We start from the raw sequence: 22,028 nt of genomic DNA on the forward strand, positions 1-22,028 counted from the left end.
TTTTGTGGGCCCAGCCCGAACCCGGCCCATGGACAGGTCTAGCTCAAATACTTTGTTTTGATTAAAATGTTTATATAACATTTAAGATTTATTAATACTATTAAAATTATTTGTTAAATTCAAATCCAACACAATGCTATTTTTTTTGTTATATGGCTACTAAGTGAATACTTTTTTAATTTTAAAATATTAGAATAGCGAATTTAACAGAAAACTCTAATAGTGTTAACAATTGAATATAAATTTAAAAATTTGAAAATTAAAAGGACAGAATTTTTAAAAGTAAAAGTCCAAATACTAAATTTTAACTATATAAAAATTATAAAAACTTAAAATATAATATTAAAATATTTAGTCTATAATTTAATAAAAATATTAATAATTAACCAAAGGGAAGCCTGCTAGGATTACATAGCAGTAAAAGTAAAGAAAACTATAATTAATTCACCATTTATTCTTTTTCTTTTACTAAAAAATATCTCAACAAGTGGCAAAATGAAAAGATAATAAATATCTCAAATACATAAGAATGAGAAATTTGGATTTGACAATGAGCCTTGGTTTTGTTTTTAGTTACCATTTTTGTAGATCGAGTGTCTTAAAACAATTTTTTTTATTATTTTATTTTTAATTCATATGGCTCTTTCTGTTTCCCCTTCTTTATCATTTACCCAAAATTTCCCACGCTTCGTCACTTCCCATTCGCTTCCTCTCTCTCAGTGTCATCCAATTTCCTTCCAAACACCACCACCAAAAAGCATCCATTACCACCCACCAAGAGCTCTGAGGGAATGGCAAGAATACGAGGAAGCAGTGAAGAAGAAGGACTTAGCTACTGCTCTAAGGTTCCTTATATCCATTGAAAAAGACAATAGCGACGACTCTGATGAGGAAAATGGTTCCTTATCCACCCAGTCAGCTCGGTCACAAATTGGCGATCTGGGTTTTTTTGGTGGGTCTGTGAGGGATTGGGAGGTCTTGGATACCTGCCTTAATGCTGATGATATGAGACTTGTTGGCATGGCTTATGAGTTCCTTAAGGCCAAAGGTTTTTTACCCAATTTCGGAAGATTCAGTAGCATCGGTAAATAATTTACTTTCTCTATTCATTCAAAATTATGAGGATGATGATAACGATGTTTGAATTTTTAGAAATTTTTGAATGCTGATTTGATATCTTGATTTCTGAATTTTGTTGAATTATGAATGCTTGGTGCTATTTTTTTTTCCTTTTTAGTTCTTTTATGTATTTTTCGTGCAGTTGATAATATAATTGCATGCTAGAATATTTGTGATAGGAAAAAAGAACATGATTTTATACTTTTCAGGATTTTAGTATTAGTTCTGGCCCAAGATGAAAAGAGAAAATATTCGAATTAATTAAGGCTTGTTACTTAATTTGTAACTTTTTAAACGACCAAAAGATGCACTTCTTCAGAGAAGCAAAAAACATTTTGGAGAGTGGGTCAAAAGATGTTCATAAAATCGGAGGAAAGTGAGCTCGGTGATGAATATATGGCAATATAACGACCATTAATTCAAAAATAATAAAAAAAAGAAGGATATGTGCAAGAGTCACAAAAGGATTCAAGGGTTACCAGTTATTTATAAAGAAAACTCAGATTCACAAAATACTATCCAAACTTGCACCTGAAAGTGCCCATTGGATCTTGGTTCAAGTAAAATACATGTAATAATAAAATAATTTGAAGTAGATTTTGACATCATTGCCTGAGAGTTGCAAAGATAATTCCTTCTAGATAAAGTCACAATGTGGTGCAGTTAGTTTTGCCATTGGCATTAGCTTACTTTACCTGAAAAGTTTGGTGTCTCTTTGGGCTGTAAGATTCACCAGCAACATAGAATCAATATCTATCCTTTTTATTGGAGACAGTTTGATGTCTCTTTGAGCTCTTGATAGTTTTTATTTTCTCCTTTTGCGAATATGCATAATTTGGTGTTGCATCTTCTTCATATTGGTGTATGGTATATTATTTATGAATGAATATTAAGTCAAATAGATGCTTTTTATTTAATTAAAAGTGAAAAGCAAGTTCGACTGTCTTGTATTTATTGGCTTGGTTTTCAAGTCATTGTTTGGTTCCTTGTTTCTAAAGAGCTATGGTTTATACCAGGATTCTAATGCTGCTATGCTCTATGAATGTCATTAATTGGCACCGGTGATCTGTTAGATTAGTATTTCATGACTTTTTTGCTTATCTTACTGCAAGTCTGTTGTTCTTTTCAATTAGCAATTATTTTCATGCTTGACTATCAAAATGCAATCTGAATGATGTGGTTATTGTCATGTATGAGATGTTGATGTATATTTAATTTTGTCTTATGTTTCTCGGTTTGGAAATGATACATCAGTTCTCATTGTCCTGTACAATAATGCTCCAATGGAACGTCCTTACTGGTGATATCTGAGCAATTTTATCCCAACTGCATTATCATGTTGCTAGGACTAATGATAGCCACATGAGGACATTTCCCTTCCAATACATTTATCTATAATACCTAAAATTTTATTCCCAAATAACTAAGATGGTCCATGAATAATTCCCTGCATTCTGCAGTTTTGGATGGCGCTAGGGATATTAGACCTTCTGTGTTGAAGTCTTCTACTGGCCTAGAAGGTATATTTATTTTTATTTCCTGAAGTGGTCTAATTTGTTCTATATGATCTCAACTGAGGACTTTTTTTTTTTTTCCTTATATCAGCTTCTAAATTTTCTCCAAAGAAGTGGGGTCTTTCCGGAAGCTCAAGTGTTGTATTGGCTGGTTTTCTTGGTGGGGTGTCCTATCTACTTCAACAAGGAATTGATATCAGGCCTCAACTTGCAATCATACTAGGGCTAGCCTTCACAGACTCTATCTTCCTTGGTGGTACCTGTTTAGCTCAAATCTCTAGTTATTGGCCTCCATATAGGCGTCGGATTCTAGTTCATGAAGCAGGGCATCTGCTAGTAGGTATGTGATCAATTGTTTGCTCTTAATGCCAAAGCAATTTCTGCATGCAAAAGAAAACATTGAGTGTGAGCCTTACATATGAAACTTTTATGCCTATTCATCACTACATGTCTGATTTCTCACATTTAGCACCTTCCATGATTTCATTTGATTATACTATACTGTTTTTTGTTTGTTTTGGGTTGTTAGCAGCATAATTAATTATCTTTAGTTTATTCACAGCTTATCTTATGGGTTGCCCTATTCGTGGAGTGATTTTAGACCCAATAGTTGCGATGCAAATGGGAATTCAAGGGCAGGTATTTAAGTTATCAGTTTTTTGTTTTTATGGAACCTTTTCTTTTCAATGCTATTGGGTGCTGTCTTCTTCGTGGTGATGTGATCAATTTCTCAAACTTTGAGACAGTTTATCAAGATGAATATTAAAATACGGGCTTTAATGAACTAATATTAATATTAGAGGTCAATTTTATATCTGAACAAAAGATTTAGAGGCTTTATTTTCAAGTGTCAGATCAAGTGGAATATATCAAAGGAACAAGTCCAGAATTTTGTTGGCTGCTTTAAGTTTATATGTTATATCTTTTGCTGGGATTCCTGATCATGTTTGAATTTCTTAGTTCTTCAAATATCTCAAAGTCTTCTCATTTTGACTTGTCTTTATATTACCTTGAACCATGTATTAGTTATCACATTTGAAAAAATAAGGACAAAAATCCTATTGCTAGGGTGGTCTCTAGGATGCCAGACTTGTGACTGGTGAGTTGGACATGATCATATCACCAGGTAATTTTTACATGAACATGATATTTTCTGTAACTAAGCCTTGGATTTTACCATCGCCAGGCAATGGCTCCTGATAATGCACTGCTTTTGTAATCCCTCAGCTTTCTTTGAGAAAAAGTTTTACAGAACCTGACTAATTTGGATCAAAATATGTCAGTTGATCCGAAAATTCTGCACTTTTTTACAGGCTGGAACTCAGTTTTGGGATGAAAACATGAATAATGAAATGGCAGAAGGACAATTGAGTGGTTCCACATTTGATAGGTTGGTAGGACAAGTTTTTTCCATTTTTCATGTACTAAACAATTGAATATGATTTTATTTGGTAATCTGATTTGTGAGCATGCCTTTCCTAAATTCAGTGGAAAATATTTCATGTCAAATTATCTGTTCAGAAAGCATTCCAAATAGGTTCCTTTTTCTTCCAGCTTACGTGGTGAAACTTTAACTATGCTCTCTTGATGATTCCTTGAAAAAAGCTTCTCGGTTTTTACTAGCTGTCCATTTTAATTCATTGTTTCACCACCAGGCTGGTTCTGATTACCCCATGTTGATTCTGTTGCGAATGCTTGCTTATGGAAGGTTATAAAGTCATTATTGGAACAGCATCTATGCTATAATATATCTCTATATTTTAATTATGATTAAGCGTTTAATGAAGGCCTATGCCTGAAATATAATATGGGGCATGATTTATTGTTCAGATACTGCATGGTACTTTTTGCTGGCACTGCAGCTGAAGCTCTTGTTTATGGTGACGCTGAGGGTGGTGAGAATGATGAGAACTTGTTTAGAAGCATCTCTGTTCTTCTTCAACCCCCACTCTCAGTAGCGCAGGTACGATTTTGGCACTCTTAGTTTTCAAGTTTTTATGATATTTTGATTTAAATATTGACCGAGTTCGGCATTACTTTTGAGAAGATGTCAAATCAAGCAAGGTGGTCAGTGCTACAGTCTTACAATCTGCTTAAGTGGCATAGACATGCTCATCGAGCAGCATTCAAAGCTATGGAAAACGGCGCTAGTCTTAGTGTCATAATTAGGAAAATTGAGGAAGCCATGTCTTCCAATAGATGAAGTATGGAAGTTCCAAATCTTCTGGTTTTATGTTCACATTCTTATAGAGGTAATAATTTTGTAATCTGTTTTTTCTATTTTTTGTTGACCACCACTTTGAATAATTGTAACAAAGGTAGAATTTGAGAGAAAAACTCATGTATTTACTTAAAGGAATATCATAAATATATACTAGTTTACAAGAGTTTAACTAGGGAAAGAAGTAAGAGTTTAATATTAACACTAATTATCTAATATTATATTCACAACACTCCCCTTCAAGCTGGAACATAGATATTGATCATGTTCAGCTTGTCATAAATGTAATCAACTCGAGCTTTACTCAAAGTTTTTGTAAATATATCTTGTAGTTGATCTTCAGTTTTAACATAACCTATAGAAATGAAGTTTTTTGAATTTTTTCACGAATAAAATGATAATCAACCTCAATATGCTTTGTTCGTTCATGAAATATTAGATGTAGAGTTGTTTGATTGTCGCAGCATATCTCTGTTGGTAATGTAGTTTCTAATCCAATTTCACTCAATAGTTGATAGACTCGTACAATTTCACACACAGATTGTGCCATCGCTCTATACTCTGATTCTGCAGTAGATCAAGAGTTTACATTTTGTTTCTTGGTTTTTCATGAAATTAAGTTTCCTCCAACAAAAAGCAATATCCTATAGTAGACCTCCTGTCACCCTTTGATCCTGCTCAATCTACATATGACAAACATTCAATACTAGTGTGTCTGACTTTTATATAATAAAACCTCGTTCTGGAGTCCCTCTCAAATAACAAAGAATTCGTTCCAAAGTCGCCTAATGTTTTACTGTTGGAGAGGATAGGAATTGGCATACAACACTAACAGAATGTGCGATATTTGGGGGAGTTAGTTTCCCAACCAACTTCCTATACCTTTCAGGATCTACAAATAAGTCACTATTTTCTTTCATAAGCTGTAAATTGGGAACCATTGGCACACTGCAAAGCTTAAACCCTAACTTCCCAATTTTAGTAAGTAAATCAAGTGTATACTTTTTTTGGGACAAGAAAGTACCTCTCTTACTCCTTGTAACCTCAACACGCAAAAAATACTTCAACTGTCCCAAATCTTCCGTTTGGAATAGGGCTTGAAGAAAAGACTTCAAAGCTAAGATACCTGAACAGTCACTCTTAGTGATAACAATGTCATCCACATAAACCCACTAATAAAATAATGCCTCCATCAGAGTGTTTATAAAACATTGTGTGATCTCAAGTATTTTTCTTCAACCTGAATTCTTAAATCGCCTCACAAATCTCCCAAACCAAGCACAAGGACTTTAATTGGCTAAATGGATCATGTTTTGGGTGGGGAGAGTACATAGTGCAACAATATCACTACATAAAAAACAATTAGAAAAATAAGGAAATACTTACAAACCTAATTGTTCAACAACTGTTAAGAAATGACCCCAATAAGTATACCGCTACGGAACAAGACCGAATCAGCTCCCATGTATATCAAGCAATGCAACTACTAGCACTAGAAGTTCTGTAACCAAAAAATAGATCACAGTGGGAAATCTCCAAGACTGGATTATATAAAAGCATAGCCAAAGGGACAAACTGTCAAAATATGCAAAGACTGAAGGAACAGAAGAATTAAAGAAAACAAAATATATCCTCACATCATAAAACCAATTACCTTGAGCCACTAAGCATCTCCTACACTCTGTTTATAGCCTCCAACAGCCCATATAACAAGATATGCAACTTGTGAAAGAAAAACAAGTAGGGAAAAGATGATAACAGGCCACAGTAACAAATATTTCCTCCTGAAACGAAATCCTACAAGAAAGTAATCCCATGTTACTTTATAAGAAATGAAAAAAACTTCAAATAAAAGAAGTTAAACTTATAAAAAATGCAAGAAGTCAAGAAATATCATAAACCCCTCTTCTAATTTTCTTATAGACTTGGGGTTATGTAACATTAAAGACTGCTGAATTCTACAATAAGCACTTAGCAAAGTTCATTAGATACGTAGAGCAAAATCTAAAGCACCAACGAGATAAAAGTTGTAAGAAAAAACAATGAACAAACAACTGAGGCCCTACTGAATTATGGAAAATTAGAACTACTTCATCACTTACCTATTTTAGGTGCAGTATACTGAATGAGAAGGAAAGCGATCAAATCAACAAGAGAGATCAAACTCCAATTGAGCAATGAAGCTTCAAGAAAGACAGAACAGGTAAAAACTATTAATTAATTGATGGCAGAGCATATATGTATTTGTATATGCATACACACGACAAAAAAAATGTAGTTTCAAACAGTAACTCATAAAAGAAATAAATGATCTCAACATCAGTAGAGAACTTTTCTTGCTGGGAGTCTTCTATGTACAGCATTCTGTAAGTTATCCATTTACAGGTCTCTCAACTTATAAAATTTAAAATTAACACTCTATGGCACTCTGCTAAAACCGTGCCTCGAAGCTCATTAACAAACCAACCTGTCCCTCACCAAAAAAAAAAAAATACCAATGAAGTTTTCACTTTTCAAGTGACTTTTAACTGCAAAATCCCTTCTACCCTTCTCACCTTATCAGGTTCCAAAATAACAAAGACTGGATGATGTCCTGTGTCACAAGCTAATTTTAAACTAGGTTCAGGTACCCAGGAATTAGATTTTTATAGTCTCAAAAACTTGAAACTTACAATTGATACTAGTCTAGTTCAAGAATGACCCCTTAAAGTGAATTTTCCAAACAATATATGAAAAGAACAGAAGGTTGCATATAAATGCAAAGACTAGTGTTCCCATCATGAACTCATGAGCAGCAAACAAAATCCTTACTCTTAAACAGCAGCTTGGATAATAAAAAAATGGGTCATTTAGACTCTCCTCAACTTCCTAAGACACTCCCTTATGGAATTCGGACTTGGTTATTTCTCTATGGGACATGGCATAGCTCAAATTATACTGATAAACACGAGAACTCTAAGACATAGCTCAAACAATGATTTTAAGGAGAAAGAATTTCTGTAAAATCAGTCAATTAATTTCTGTAAAATTTCTGTAAAAATCAAACAATCAGAAAACAACTAAAAACTAAAGCATAATGAATAATTAAAGAGAAGAAGAAGAAAAGAAACTCACCGGTGGAAGAGGAATAAAGAACTAGAGGAAAGAACTTTGAAAGAGAAAATGTGAAAAAAATGGGTATAGACAAAGAACCAGAGGAAAGAACGTTTTTTTGGGGAGAAGACAAGTTAAAAATGGAAATTATCAGCCAAAAGCACTTTTGGCCGAAGAAAAGTTAAAATTTTTAACTTTTCCATATGCCAAAAAGATTTTTTTTTAGCTGAAAATTATTCTGAAACGGTGTTTGTTCTTCATTGCTTTTAAGGGAAAATGACTTTTTCTTGCAAAAGTTTATCTACGAAGCAAAGGAGAACGGAGCCTAAGTGATAAATAACTTATTATCTACTTATCATTTTCTACACTTTTTTATTGAAACAATTTATATCATTTGTTTTTTATTATTATAGATTATCTTAATTAATTAAATCACTGAAAAAGATTAAAGTTTTAGTTAATTTATATTTTTAATGGGTTATCTGCCTAATTTTATCAAAATACTTTCAATTTTAACCGCATAACTACGAAAACTAAAATTATAATATTTTTAACCTATCACTAATAAACTTTTTCAATTTTCAATTTTTTTTTTAAATTTTATTACATACAATCAAAGCAAATCATATTAAATCAACACATTAAATATTATAACATATTACTAGATTTTTTTACCCAAATAAATTATTATAGATCCTTCCTACCATATAGGATGTGGGCCCAACCAATAAAATTAAAACATGTGAGTACTTTTTACATGTCATTGTTACACATGGATATTTTTAATGTCAACTACAAATAGACTTGATTATGGGTTGGATCATTCGCTGAAATCGAAAGGTTCGCTTGAAAAGTTAGAGAATTTAGACAAAAATATAGGTATAAAAAATGGGCTTAAACAAAAAAGTAAGGCCTGTTTTCTAAATGGACTGAGCCCCGAGTAAAATTTTTTGGCCTGGCTTGGGCTCGGCCCAGCCTAAATTTGCCTAAATTTTTCATTGTTGCTTTGTTGTGGTTTGTTGTCATTTTGATTTTGTTTTGCTATTATATTTCTACTGTTTGAATATTATATAAGTCTTGTTTTGTTAGATTTGCTTGCTAAATTGCAACTATCTCAGTATTATTTAAATTTAAAGATTTTTTCATATATTTTTAATTTGTTTGGAAATATTTATTTTAATATTTTTAGCGTATTTGATGTATTATATTTTTAAAATGTATTTTTATATAAAAAAATTTAATACGAGCAGGCCAGGCTAAGTTCACGTTTAGCATTTTTTATTTGGGTTGAGTTTGGACAATATTTTATACCTATTTTTTGAATTGAGCCGAACTCAAACGTAAAAAATAAGCTTAAACTTTTGCATTAGCTCGACCCAAACCCGACCGGCCAAATGCATGATCAAATCTAGCTACAAAGGTTAACTCCTTTCTCTCCCCTAAGCCTCTGATTCTACTGCACCATATTTACAACAACAAAGCTTTAATTTAATCGAAAAATTCTCCAAAGAGAAAGCAATGGTTCTTTTTGGCAGGGTTTTGGTTTCACCATTGTGTGCAATGTTGCTTTAAAATCATAATCATGTTTCTCTCTTTCACTTTATTCTTATAAAATACACCCGTCAACGATTATGGTGTTGTTCATTGAAACAAAATTTAAAAAAAAAAACAGATCTATTAGCCTTTTCCATCAGATAAACACCAGCTTTTAGATAATAATTTTCCCCAAAAAAAATTTACAATGCAAACAATAGAAAGAATGAAATTAGGAGCTCAGAAAACAAAGCATTATACTGGGAGGTCCAAACAAAACGATGAACCACCCAAATATGAATAGTCAACTATGTACGTAGCATTCGACAAAAAGATTTAAAGAAGCTTCTATCTTGACATTTGCAATTGAAGTGAAAATGATAAAAATATTTTCAATTGAAAACTCAAAGAAGAGTAACTTTGATTACTTACTGTCAAGATATTGGCTATCCAGTGTGAAGGTAAAAGAAAGGAAATGAAAATCGACAAAGAAACGAGACAAGAGGGAGAATGTCAAAAGACATTACCCCTTAAAACTATCGTAGATCGATCCAAGGACCCAATTGATCTGTCAGCTTTCTATGCTTTCACGACCTAGAAAATGGAATTCTCTCATCACTCTCCGTTGGTTGATTCATGGATCCAATACATTCGCGGTTATTTTTTTTAAAGGTTTAGATTAGATAATTCAATGACTACTATGTGTGCCGACAATATGCTCCAATGATTGTGAATTTTTTCGTCCTTTACTTTGTGTCGGAGTTACAAAAGGATTAGAAGAATTAGTCATTAAGATTGCAAAAATATGGACATGTTTTAATTTTATTGGTTCGACCCATATCCTATGTGATCCAAAGGGTCAATCTAATAATTTTTCACAAAACAGTTATTTGCCTATTTAATGCCATATATTTACTTATCCCATACAATATTTACCATAAGTTTTTCTAATATTTATGAATACTCCTCTATTTAATTACTTCATTATTCATTCATTTACTATTATTTTAAATTTTTCATGCTATCAAAATAAATAATCGAATTTATCATTTTTTACTACTTCAAATTAACTCAAATATGTAACACATCAAATCTTATGTGATGGTCGTCCCAAGTGTGGCCTAAGTTTGAGCTGTACCAGTTGCATTTATTGTTTGAGTTTTGTTTTGTTATTGTAATTCACCTTATATATATCAATAAAATTTATTGTTGTAATCACACAATAAATTACTTATATGAAAAGAAGAGACAATATTTTCCATATTTTGAAAACTATAATAATATCATACGATAAAACTTTTAATTATTTAAATTTTAAATAATACACACTATCAACTTATACATTATACAAGTGTATATAAACTAGTTAAAAGAATATAAGATACTAGTTGAATATGAAAAGATACCCACTTCAAAGGGTATAATATCAAGAAGTATAATAATTTAAAATTTATTATTTCAAGGATTTAATAATAGAAAAAAGTAATAAATATTGTTTAAAAGAATTTATATATATAAATACAAGTGATGACTATCGTCAGAATAAATGAAAAATAAAATGTATATGTATTTTCGTTGTAGGATTTTTAGTGTATGGCAATTGATTGGTAGTATTGAGAATTAATTGAAATATGGGTTGTAGGATTTTTTTTACCCTTTACTTGTAATAGCATAGTAAAATGAAAAAAAAAAGGTGGGTGTTGTGATTTTTATAAATATCTAATTTTAAGAATTCTCATTATAATTTTTATCATAATTAAAAAAAATATTGAAGAAACTATCACTTTATAGGAGTTAAAAATTGAGTTCACAATTAGAAAGGTATGGGTAAAACAAAATGTAAATTATTGGATTTGATGAGGCCAGCATAAATTTTTTCCCCATTTAATTTGGTTGTATGGGCCAACTTTATCATGAGAGGTTCTCGTTTTCCTTTAGAATTTTAAAGGAATGAAAAGGACACAATGACGAAAGAGGGTTTTGTATAATTACAATTTAGAAGCATATGCATATATATACAAAAGCCAGTAGGTTGGCAACAATTGCCAAATTGCTGATGATAGCTGAGGTCTGAAATCATCCAAATAATTAACACCTAAGCCTTTGTATCCATTTTACCCATTTGACTTAACTTGTTTATTTATTCTCCTAAGGCTTCCCCCTTCTTCCCTGCCTTCTCCTTATCTCAAATACCTCATTTTTGCAAAGCCAATTTTCTTTCTGTGTTTGCCTCTATTGAAGCTTTAAAAATATGAGTAACATAAGGTTGGTAGAAGCCAAGTTGCCAGCAGGGTTCAGGTTCCATCCTAGAGATGAAGAGCTTGTTTGTGATTATTTGATGAGGAAGGTGGCTTTAACTGATACCTTCCAACTCATGATTGAAGTTGATCTCAATAAGTGCGAGCCCTGGGATATTCCTGGTATGATCATATTTATCATACGATTTAATTATGCTGGGTAAACTACACCATTAGTCATGGGCTGTTAAAATCAATGATTTATGCTTTTCTCTATTCGCAGTGTTTGCACCAGTCGAAAGCCCTTTCTCTCATTCTCTTTTACAATTCAGTTTTGTTTTTCATAAAATAACTTTAGACATCACAAATCTGTGAACCAAAGCTTTTTTCTTTGATCTTCAACACTGACCGTCAGATCAACTTGAATTTAAAGTATGTTCTACTGATCCACCTCACTGATCAGCAAATCATTGTTTGGAGCTCGTTGGCAAAACTTTAAAAGAAAAAAAACTTAACCACCCAATAACTTAAATAAAAATTTTCGAATAATTCAATGATAAAACAAAAACTTATTTATAATTTAATGATGAATGGTGTAATTTACCCATATGTTTTTTGTTTCTAAATTTAGTGAAGATAGTCTTTGAGCATGAAATATAGGCATGCATCCATCAAATTTCTTTCAATCTAATTCTTCACGGGTTTTACAAGAATAGTTTCAGTTTTTGCATTCCATGACTGATACAAATATAATTGATTCTTTTTTCCAATTCTTAACATATTTAAGAGACCATATTTCATGTCAATATTTAAATTTGTGTCCAATATAATATTAGATATGAATCTCATAAGAGAGAATTTATATATATATATATTTGAGTGACAGGCGAATCAAGGATATGTTTCAGTTTTCCATTTTGTGGTGGGAAAATGTCTACATTCAGACATAGTTCTTAACGAAATTAAATAAAACGTCTTTCTTGATTATAGCAATGAAGTTGATATAGATATTATGAAAATATATTTACTATTATCATGAATATCTCTTTTTCTTTTTCTTTTTTTGGGGTACAAAATTGTCAAAGAATATTAATGGACTCCGAGAATTACCACTACTTTTCAACTAATTACTCTTAAGAAAAATGTAAAAAAAATTTAATTAGTAAACTAAAATACCTTGCTTCAAATATAAACCCTAGTTTAATATAATATAGTAAACTAAATACCAAATTTACATGAATAATTTCTAATTAAAATTTGACAGCTTTGATTAATTAGTTTAGCCTAGAATCAATAATTTTAGGTTAAAATATATTATAAGTCCATAAAGTCTTCACAAATTTAAAATTTAACCCTTGTATTATTATTTTCAAAAATTTAATCTCTATTTTTTAAATTTTAAAACTATATAAAATTTTTAATTTCTGGAGGCACCAGGGCCCTGCCTCCTCTCCTGCTGTCCCTGCTTAAAGCATATTTTTATCCATAATTTTGATACTAAATTATATTTTCATAAAATTTTCTATTACATAATGACCAGACCCATTTAAAATCGGATTATTTATCTAGCTCGTTTGGGTCTTTTTTTTTATAGTTATTTTAGTTAATTAAATCTGCATTATTATTTAACAATTTAATTATAACTATATAAATATTCTTATTATTGGTGTGAAAATTGGAAAAAAAAATGTAACTATTTTCATATCGCAATCTAGCTCGATGGGTCAACAAGTATAATAATAACAAGTTGATAATATATATACATTGAGCTGTATTGAAAAGTCTTGAATCTCTAAATTAATGTACTGAAATTATTATTTAAAAATATTATCCATTTATAAGATTAAATCGACAGTCTTTTGGCATTGTTACAATCCAATCAAAAGTCTTATTTCTTAATAATTAAATAATTAAATAATTAAAAAACAGTGGTGGAAATTATTTCTATTCACGCGTACTACACGTGTAAGCAAAGTAACCCTTTTTTGTCTTCTTGGCAAATTACCATTATTATCTTCAATAATTCTCCATTAATACGGAAATTGACCACTCAACAATTGGGTCAGCTATTTTAAGCCACTAATCAAACTATTTTTTTATGCATATTAATCTGGATTTTGGACTGCCAAGTGTTTATCACCTCAATTACCCTTCACAATTATTTCAACATCATTATACTCTTGTTTTGGATTTTATAATTTATATACTCACTCCAAAAAAATATTTAAATTTCAATTACACCCCCCAAATAATTCAACATTAAACTATTAATAAATTTACCTTTTTATCATTAAATTTTAAAAAATTATAAAATGATCATTAAATTATTAATAAATTTACATTTTGATCATTAAACTATTAGTAATTATCTTTATATTTGTAATATCACTTCTTAAAAATAATTAATTTATATATATTCATTTTGGAAATTTCTAAATTTATTATAGAAACGGCTCGGGTGAATAGCAAGGAATGGTATTTTTACAGCCAAAGAGATCGAAAATATGCAACAGGATTGCGAACAAATAGGGCAACAACGTCAGGGTACTGGAAGGCCACTGGGAAAGATAAGGCTGTCCATAGCAAAGGCACCATTGTTGGGATGAGGAAAACCTTGGTGTTCTACCATGGTAGGGCTCCCAAAGGAACTAAATCTGATTGGGTCATGCATGAATTCAGGCTTCAACCAACCTCCAACGTCTCCACTTTGAAGGTACCTTACACTTATACATTGCTTCCAATCTATAACCGTCTTTTTTATAATTGATATTTTAATAATCAAATTTATAAATTTATCAATATACTTATATTTTTCGTGCAAAGTTTCAAAGTAATTGTATAAAATATTATGAAAATACGTCAAATTAATTTAATTTTATATTAGTGTAATTTACATTACTAACGTATCAAAATTTATATAAAATTGATTATAAAAAAAAGGAGTTTTGGTCAAATTTACAATCAAAGAATCACTTTTTTTTTAATTATAAAGTCTTTAATTTCTGCATGAATTTTGGGGGCATTTTGCAATTTAAAACTATTAAATATATGTCAAAGTCAGATCTCTCAACAGAGATTTTTTTTTTTTTGCATTTTTAAATACCACAAGCCGACTCATTTTTTATTTGATTCTTTTTCTTAGTTTTATTATATTGGTTAAAGAAACTGTCCTTTTTTTGTGTTACATGTAATTTTATATTATTAAAGTGAGTATATATTATTCATATTTTGTATTAGATTGATTATTTGTTTGTGTTAAATTATATATAATTACGTAATTTTTTAAAAATTAATTATATTAATTATTTGAATTAATTAATAACATTAAAAAAATATGTTAGAAATTAAAGTATAGAGATTAAATCTCAAATATAGACATTAGAGAGACTAAAATTAAAATTTAACTATTCTTACCAAATGTAAAAACAAAAAGAAAAAAGAAACGATGAAAAGAAAGTGAGCATCAGTGGTGGGTGGCGGCTGTCCTTTTAAAATGGAAAATTTTTAATTTAGATTATTTTATAATTTATAATATTTTAAATTTATAATGATAAAATTGTACTTTGGCCCTCCTAAAATGATAAAATTTTGATTTAATCTATTAAAAATTATAAAGATATATGTTATTAAAATGGTAAAGTTATATTTTTACATAGGAAAAATTTGCGTTGATTTTAAAGTCAAAATTTGATTATGTTGTTATAATTACAGCAAATTATGCTTGTTTAAAATTAATGATACAAGTCTCATTGTTTGGTCATTTTGGAACTTGTAGGAAGATTGGGTTTTATGTCGAATGTTACACAAAACCAAGGAAATTAGTAAAAACCCTAGTATCATGGGAAGCAGTTATGATGACATAGCTTCTTCACCTCTTCCACCATTGATGGATTCTTTCATCAGTTTTCATCAACCAAATCTAGATGATAAGTATGAGCAGCAAGTGCCTGATTCTCCAATTTGTCCCCAAACCAAAGGAACACTATTTTCACCAATATGGACCCAAATATGACGACAAAAACACAAAACAGCTGTTGGACAAATAACCATCAATGTGGCATGCTTAGACTCTTTCCCTTGTGACAAAAAAAGTGATCAAAGCTGTGCTGAATCATCTTAGCAAGATGGATACCTATCTTAATGTGAAGGAATCATTGAGCTTTGGAGAAGGAAGTTCAGATCAGAGTTATTTATCTGAAGTTTGGAATTAATGCCTAAATTGGTCATGGTTGTATAAAGTTAAAATTACAAACTTAGGGCATATCTTTTTCCCATTAAAGCATCATGCACTTGTTTCATAATACTTTAATAACTGGAAAATTGTAAATGATTTCATGTGGAGTACGATTTTTTTTTAATTTCACTTAATTTCATTATCTTCAATTGAGGCCAACCTGTTTATTCTTTCACCATTTCTCCATCTAAATATTTATTTTGAATCTAACACAGGGATGAGAAACAGGTGCCATCCTTGGATCTGCAGCAACCCATAAAATGCATGGGGGGGGGGGAAGTGTAAACTTTTAGTCGATATTATAGATCCAGTCGAAAATTAAGTGTTCTAATTTAAGAAATTAAATTATTTATTTTAATAAAAGTTAAACTTTGCCGATTGAATGTTATCTCAATTGACGTTGTTGCTATTGCAATGATTAAAAGGATGTGGGTTCAAGTATTCTCAAGTGTATATTTTTCTCGAATTTAAAGGTTTGAGGGTTTTATGGGTAGAAGTAAGCATTGCATCAAAAAGGAAAATTAAATCATATTCATTTATTAGGTTATTTGATGGACATACTAGATTAAAGTTGATCATCTATAAATTTATCTTTCCTCTATGTATTAGGGTTAAAACCATTAAAACTAATAGAAAATTTATAGGAAAGGGTTAATATAGAAAAATTAATTTATGGGGGTGTTACTCTTCATCATATCCGATAGCTAACTCCAATTCCAAATTAGATAATTTTATACAGTCGTGAAACTTATGTTAGAGGTAATATAATTTTTTGTCATTGAACTTAGTAATTAGATCTATTTTGATTTCCTGAACATGGATTCTATCAAGATTTGATGATGCAACCAATGTTACTGAAACAAAACCAAATTAGATGGATCGAAAATTGATTGATATAACTATCCAAACAAAAAGGGTTAAACTAGTTGTCTCTGATTTTAATTGAAGTTGATAAAAAATGAGGACAAAAATTAATAGTTAAACAGGTTGAATTGAATTAATATTTTTTTTTAATTTTATGAATTTTTAATTAATTAATTAATTTTTATTGATTTGACAATTGAATCGATCGAATTGATTGGATCAAGACCTGATGTATTACTTATTCAATTATTGGCCTAGTTATTAAACACTACAAAATTAATGAATTTTAGAAGTGAAATAAAAGGACGATAAAACAAATGTCTCGTATTATCTCTAGTTTAAAAGTATTAGGGATGTTTTTTTTGCAGGGATGTTTTTTTTTTACATCCCAATTCTTATATTTAATAGTTTAGGGATTATTGATTTAAAAGAAAACTAAGGTTGATTTGTTTTATTAAAAATGGTTTTCAGAAATTATTTTCTATATTTTCCCATGTTTTTCTATATTTTTCCGTGTTTTTTATAGAAAATAGTCTAATCAATAAAAAATGATTTACAAGTCGTTTTGAAAAGCGAAAGTCGAGTTCTTTTATGGATGATTTTATTTTTATATAAAAATTAACTTAAGTTAAACTTAATATTATTATATTAGTAAATTTTTAATTTTATTTTTAAAAATATTTGAAATTAATAAAATATTAATATAAAATATTATAATTTTCAATATTATTAAATGTGCATATTTAATTATCTATGTTGATAAATTATTTAATTATCTATATAATTTATTATTTCAATAAATTATTTAATATTTCAATTTTATTATAATAATAATTTTAAATAATATTCTTCATATGTTATTGAAAAATATTCAATATTAATATTTTAATAACAAATATTTATTAAAATTATAAATATATCAATAATAAATGTTTTGTAGTATAAAGGTTAAAATATGCCATAAGTCTATGTACTCTTCACAAACTTAGAATTTAGTCCCTCTACTTTTCAAATTTTAAAATCAAATCCAATTATTAACATTGTTAAATTTTTTTGTCAATTTTGTTGAAGTCACATTTTTAAATAAAAAATACTCAGTATTCATGTAACTAAAAAATGATGTTATAATGAACATGAATTAAAAAAATATATTTTTAACAATGTTAATAGCTAAACCGAAATTTTTTATATCTAAAAAGTAGGACTAACCCAAAAATAAAAGTACATGGACTAAATTTCAAATTTATTTAGAGTGCAAGGAATTATAACATAATTAAACCTAGTATAAAAATATGAATATTTTAATTATATAAATATGAGTATTTGTTTAAATAATATGCTTAGCTTTATTTATCCCTTACAACTCTAATGTGTTAATATGTACTCTCATATATGTAACAAATGTAATTTAAATTAATTTTTAATTAAGTATTATTTATTATTGAGTTTATATATGACATTGATTATTACAAAATATTTTCTTATTATAAAATAAATTTCGATTGCTAAAAGGAAATTTTAATAAAATATTTTTGTTATTTTTATAACAAAAATATTTATGTCATGTTTGTTTTACAAAAAAAACAATGAAAAATATAAATTTATAGATATAAAATAAATTCAATTAAACAATGAAAAAATAAGGAAATCTCAATTGTATGTTTGTTTCATTAGAAACAATTTTTATAAAATATTTTTAGGAAATCTCCCAAACAATTGAAAATAATTTATACAGATTCATCCAAACACCAAAAAATATTAGTTTTTCTAGAAAAGTAAGTTATTTTCTAGAAATTATTTTCCGGAAGTCATTTTCAATGAAACAAATACAACCATAATTTGTATATTGTTGCCAAATGTGTAAACATAATTAAAAAAAACAACAAATTAAAAAAAATCCCAAAAGCTCTCAACCCATTATTTATCCCTTTTCCCCCCAAAACTTACCCAACACCCTTAAAACAATTAAATACTAGTTGGTTCACCAGAATGGCTAAGCCATTTCAGGTGTCTTCAACCCGCCACAATAAAGCAAACGTTTGGTTGGTTGAATGGCCTAATCCGGGACTAAGCGGTAAAGTCCCGTAATCACCATTAAGCACGCCCAAATCTGAATGGGTTATTTGGTGATTCTTGGAATAGAATTTTTTTTACCCAGTTTACTCATGCAGAAAATTATCTAAATTTCCAAAATTAAACAAAGAAAATTGATTAACATATCTATTGCGGATAAAATTGATTAAGCAACAAACAAGTAAAATAACGAAGAAATTGAAAAGATCGAATACAAATATTTTACATGGAAAAACCCCTCCAAAGAAGATAAAAAATCATAGGCAAAGATAAATTTACTATAACAACAAAAATGAATAGTACAAAAATAGAGATAAAACTAAACCCTAAAACTCGAAATAAGAACCCTAAAAATATAAACACAAAATTCTTTGAAAGCTTGTAAAAGATAATACCTAAATGTGTAATGGGTTATTTTTCTAAGATTGTAAAAAACCTATTTTATAGGCTAAATTCGTAAGTAAAATAATATTAAAATAACCTACACTAATCAAAGTTTAAGTTGGAAACTAAAATAGTGTTTATCTCGGAGAAGAAAGCAAAAAAAATTGCATGAAACGTCACCACGTTGTGACCTCGCCATCGGCTCGTTGGGACATCAGGTATAGCGTTGTCGGGATGACACCTCTTCCTAGGTAGAGACGTCAAACCTATTTCAACCCAAATACGAGGCATAACTCCACAAATCTCCACATTGACTCGTATTTCCACAATGCCTTCTATAACAACCCATTTTCCAGTGGTTTCGGGGACACCAAATTCGACGAGTAAGTTTGTAAATGGAGAAGCTTCAAGCTCTGGCCTAGCTCTGGATGATGCATGTAAGTCCGTTTTAGCCCATTTTCAATAATTTTTATGTTTTTGAGATCGTTGCAACTAGGTCCAGCTAGCTCATACCTTAGATTTTGAAACTGTTAAAGATTTTGAATGTTTCCATTGATGAATCTTGTGATTTTTGTTTTAAATGATGAATTTGGAATGTTGATTGATAATTAAAAGTATTTTATTAAGTGATTTTTGATGAATTTACTGATTAGGGACTAAATTGTTAAATTAATAAAAGTACAAGGATATAATGTGAAATTGTTGCATAAATGGGCTGTTATGGATACCATGAACATTTTTATATGCTCAATTTTGGGTAAAAATGGTTAATTTTCATATTTTGGGCTCAGGGACTAAATTGAATAAAAGTAAAACTTTAAGGGCAATTTTGTAAAAATGTCAAAAATGACCAAATTTCATGAAATGAAAATTTTTTTATTCTATAACTTAATACATTGAATGAAATTATTAATTTAGATCAAGATCGAGTGAAAATTGAGGAAAATGAAAAGTTACTAAAATGCCTCTGAACTTTGGTATTTTTGCAATTTAGCAAGGTAAGTTCGTATGAACTGTATTCTATATAATTTAGATTAAATTGAATGTTAATATGTGATTGTATTGTGATTAAATCAATATATATATGTTAGTATGCAATTTACCGTGTTATGAAACGAGATAAATCCAATGACGTACGACGATTACCGAGTCTCGTTTGAACCTTAAGAATTTGTAGGATACAAGTCATTAGGGTTACATGATTTGGGTGCTGGTCCTGAACGTCCTACCGATGATTGAGGTCCGACAAGTGTTACGGATATTCCACAGCTGGTGTGAGCAGCATCGTGTAGCTACGTTCCGACCCACAGCTCTTGTGAGCATACCGACTCACAGCTTATGTGAGCATATTGATTCATAGCTCGTGTGAGCATACAAATTCATAGCTCGTGTGAGCATACATGTACAAGATTTGACGGATTTTAGTTATATGAGTTAGCACACTATGTATGAGGTATCCCAGGTATCCAATGGTATTCTAAATAGTTTAACGAAAATTATTCGGATATGAAGTGGTAGAGGTCAATATGAACTAAGATATAGATACATGTGAATTTCATTAAAATGGTATTACATGGTATATTGGAAGTGGAAATAGATGACATATGTATATGATACATGAATAAATGTTGTGCTCATCCATCTTTATAATGCTTATGTTATATGTTTGTTTAGCTAACATGTTTGGTGTACATGCTTATGTTTTTTTGGTTAACATGTTTGGTGTATATGTTATGGATACCATGAACATTCGTCTATGCTCAATTTTGGGTAAAAATGATTAATTTTCATGTTTTGGGCTTAGAGACTAAATTGAATAAAAGTAAAAATTTATGGGTAATTTTATAAAAATGTAAAAAATGACCAAATTTCATGAAATGAATTTTTATTGTCTAAATTAATATATTGAATGAAATTATTAATTTAGATCAAGATTGGGTGAAAAATATTGGGTGAAAAATTGAGGAAAATGAAAAATTACCAAAATGCTCCTAAACCTTGGTATTTCTGCAATTTAGCCAGGTAAGTTCGTATGAACTGTATTCTATATAATTTTTATTAAATTGAATGTTAATATGTGATTATATTGTGATTAAATCAATATATATATGTTAGTATGCAATTTATCGTGTAATGAAAGGACGTAAATCCAATGACATATGACAATGACTGAGTCTCATTTGAACCTTAGGAATTCGTAGGATGCATATGACATGTCATTAGGGTTACATGATTTGGGTGCTGGTCTTGAACGTCCTACCGATGGCTGAGGTCCAACATGTGTTGCAGATACTCCATAGCTGGTATGGGCAGCATCGTGTAGCTACACTCCGACCTATAGCTCGTGTGAGCATACCAATTCATAGCCCATTTGAGCATATCGATTCACAGCTCGTGTGAGCATACATGTACAAGATTTGATGGATTTTAGTTATATGAGCTAGCACACTATGTGTGAGCTATCCCGGGTATCTAACTGTATTCTAAATGGTTCAACAGACATTATTCAAATATGAATTGGTAGAGTTCGATATGAACTAAGATATAGATACATGTGAATTTCATTAAAATGGTATTACATGATATATTGAAAGTGGAAATGGATGATATATGTATATGATACATGAATAAATGTTGTACTCATCCATGTTTATAATGCTTATGTTATATGTTTGTTTGGCTAACATGTTTGGTGTACATGCTTAGGCTTTGGCCAAGTTGTGGTTGGATTATGCCACGTTAAACTTATAAGTTAT

At 29.8% G+C, this 22,028-nt stretch overlaps 2 protein-coding genes and 1 long non-coding RNA gene across 7 annotated transcripts; 2 read left to right on the plus strand and 1 right to left on the minus strand.

Moving 5' to 3' along the window:
• The first annotated feature begins 540 nt into the window (after positions 1-540).
• Positions 541-5,029, plus strand: LOC107948491 (uncharacterized). 2 transcript variants are annotated; one of them, XM_016883052.2, is made up of 7 exons: positions 541-1,084; positions 2,580-2,639; positions 2,725-2,973; positions 3,196-3,272; positions 3,947-4,023; positions 4,464-4,596; positions 4,681-5,029. In XM_016883052.2, exons 1-7 carry the CDS (start codon positions 637-639, stop codon positions 4,834-4,836), a joined length of 1,200 nt encoding a protein of 399 aa, XP_016738541.2. In that variant the 5' UTR covers positions 541-636; the 3' UTR covers positions 4,837-5,029. The 2 variants fall into 2 exon arrangements, with proteins under 2 accessions (XP_016738541.2, XP_040948080.1); XM_041092146.1 differs by having other exon boundaries at positions 4,694-5,029.
• Positions 2,326-8,263, minus strand: LOC121216747 (uncharacterized). 4 transcript variants are annotated; one of them, XR_005912928.1, is made up of 6 exons: positions 7,969-8,260; positions 6,957-7,037; positions 6,509-6,651; positions 6,245-6,355; positions 5,879-5,980; positions 2,326-3,013 (listed from the first exon to the last, which is right to left on the minus strand). It is a non-coding gene; the product is annotated as an uncharacterized lncRNA (long non-coding RNA). The 4 variants fall into 4 exon arrangements; XR_005912927.1 differs by having other exon boundaries at positions 5,879-6,355; positions 7,969-8,263; XR_005912926.1 differs by lacking the exon at positions 5,879-5,980 and having other exon boundaries at positions 7,969-8,256.
• A 3,266-nt stretch (positions 8,264-11,529) lies between these two features.
• Positions 11,530-16,080, plus strand: LOC107948484 (NAC domain-containing protein 21/22). Its single transcript, XM_016883048.2, is given in 6 exon segments — positions 11,530-11,900; positions 14,165-14,430; positions 15,493-15,664; positions 15,667-15,739; positions 15,741-15,801; positions 15,803-16,080. Coding segments are annotated over 6 exon segments (867 nt in total). The 5' UTR covers positions 11,530-11,731; the 3' UTR covers positions 15,929-16,080.
• Positions 16,081-22,028: the final 5,948 nt, after the last annotated feature.

This window comes from Gossypium hirsutum, chromosome D05 (genome assembly GCF_007990345.1).
Source record: "Gossypium hirsutum isolate 1008001.06 chromosome D05, Gossypium_hirsutum_v2.1, whole genome shotgun sequence".
In the NCBI taxonomy this organism is placed as follows: domain Eukaryota; kingdom Viridiplantae; phylum Streptophyta; class Magnoliopsida; order Malvales; family Malvaceae; genus Gossypium; species Gossypium hirsutum.

What these genes read in the sequence shown, in the direction of transcription:
- LOC107948491 (XM_016883052.2), top strand. Translation starts at nt 637, where the DNA reads ATGGCTCTTTCTGTTTCCCCTTCTTTATCATTTACCCAAAATTTCCCA. An exon ending in CGGAAGATTCAGTAGCATCG is followed by an intron (nt 1,085 to 2,579) that starts GTAAATAATTTA and finishes TGCATTCTGCAG; the next exon opens with TTTTGGATGGCGCTAGGGAT. An exon ending in GTCTTCTACTGGCCTAGAAG is followed by an intron (nt 2,640 to 2,724) that starts GTATATTTATTT and finishes TCCTTATATCAG; the next exon opens with CTTCTAAATTTTCTCCAAAG.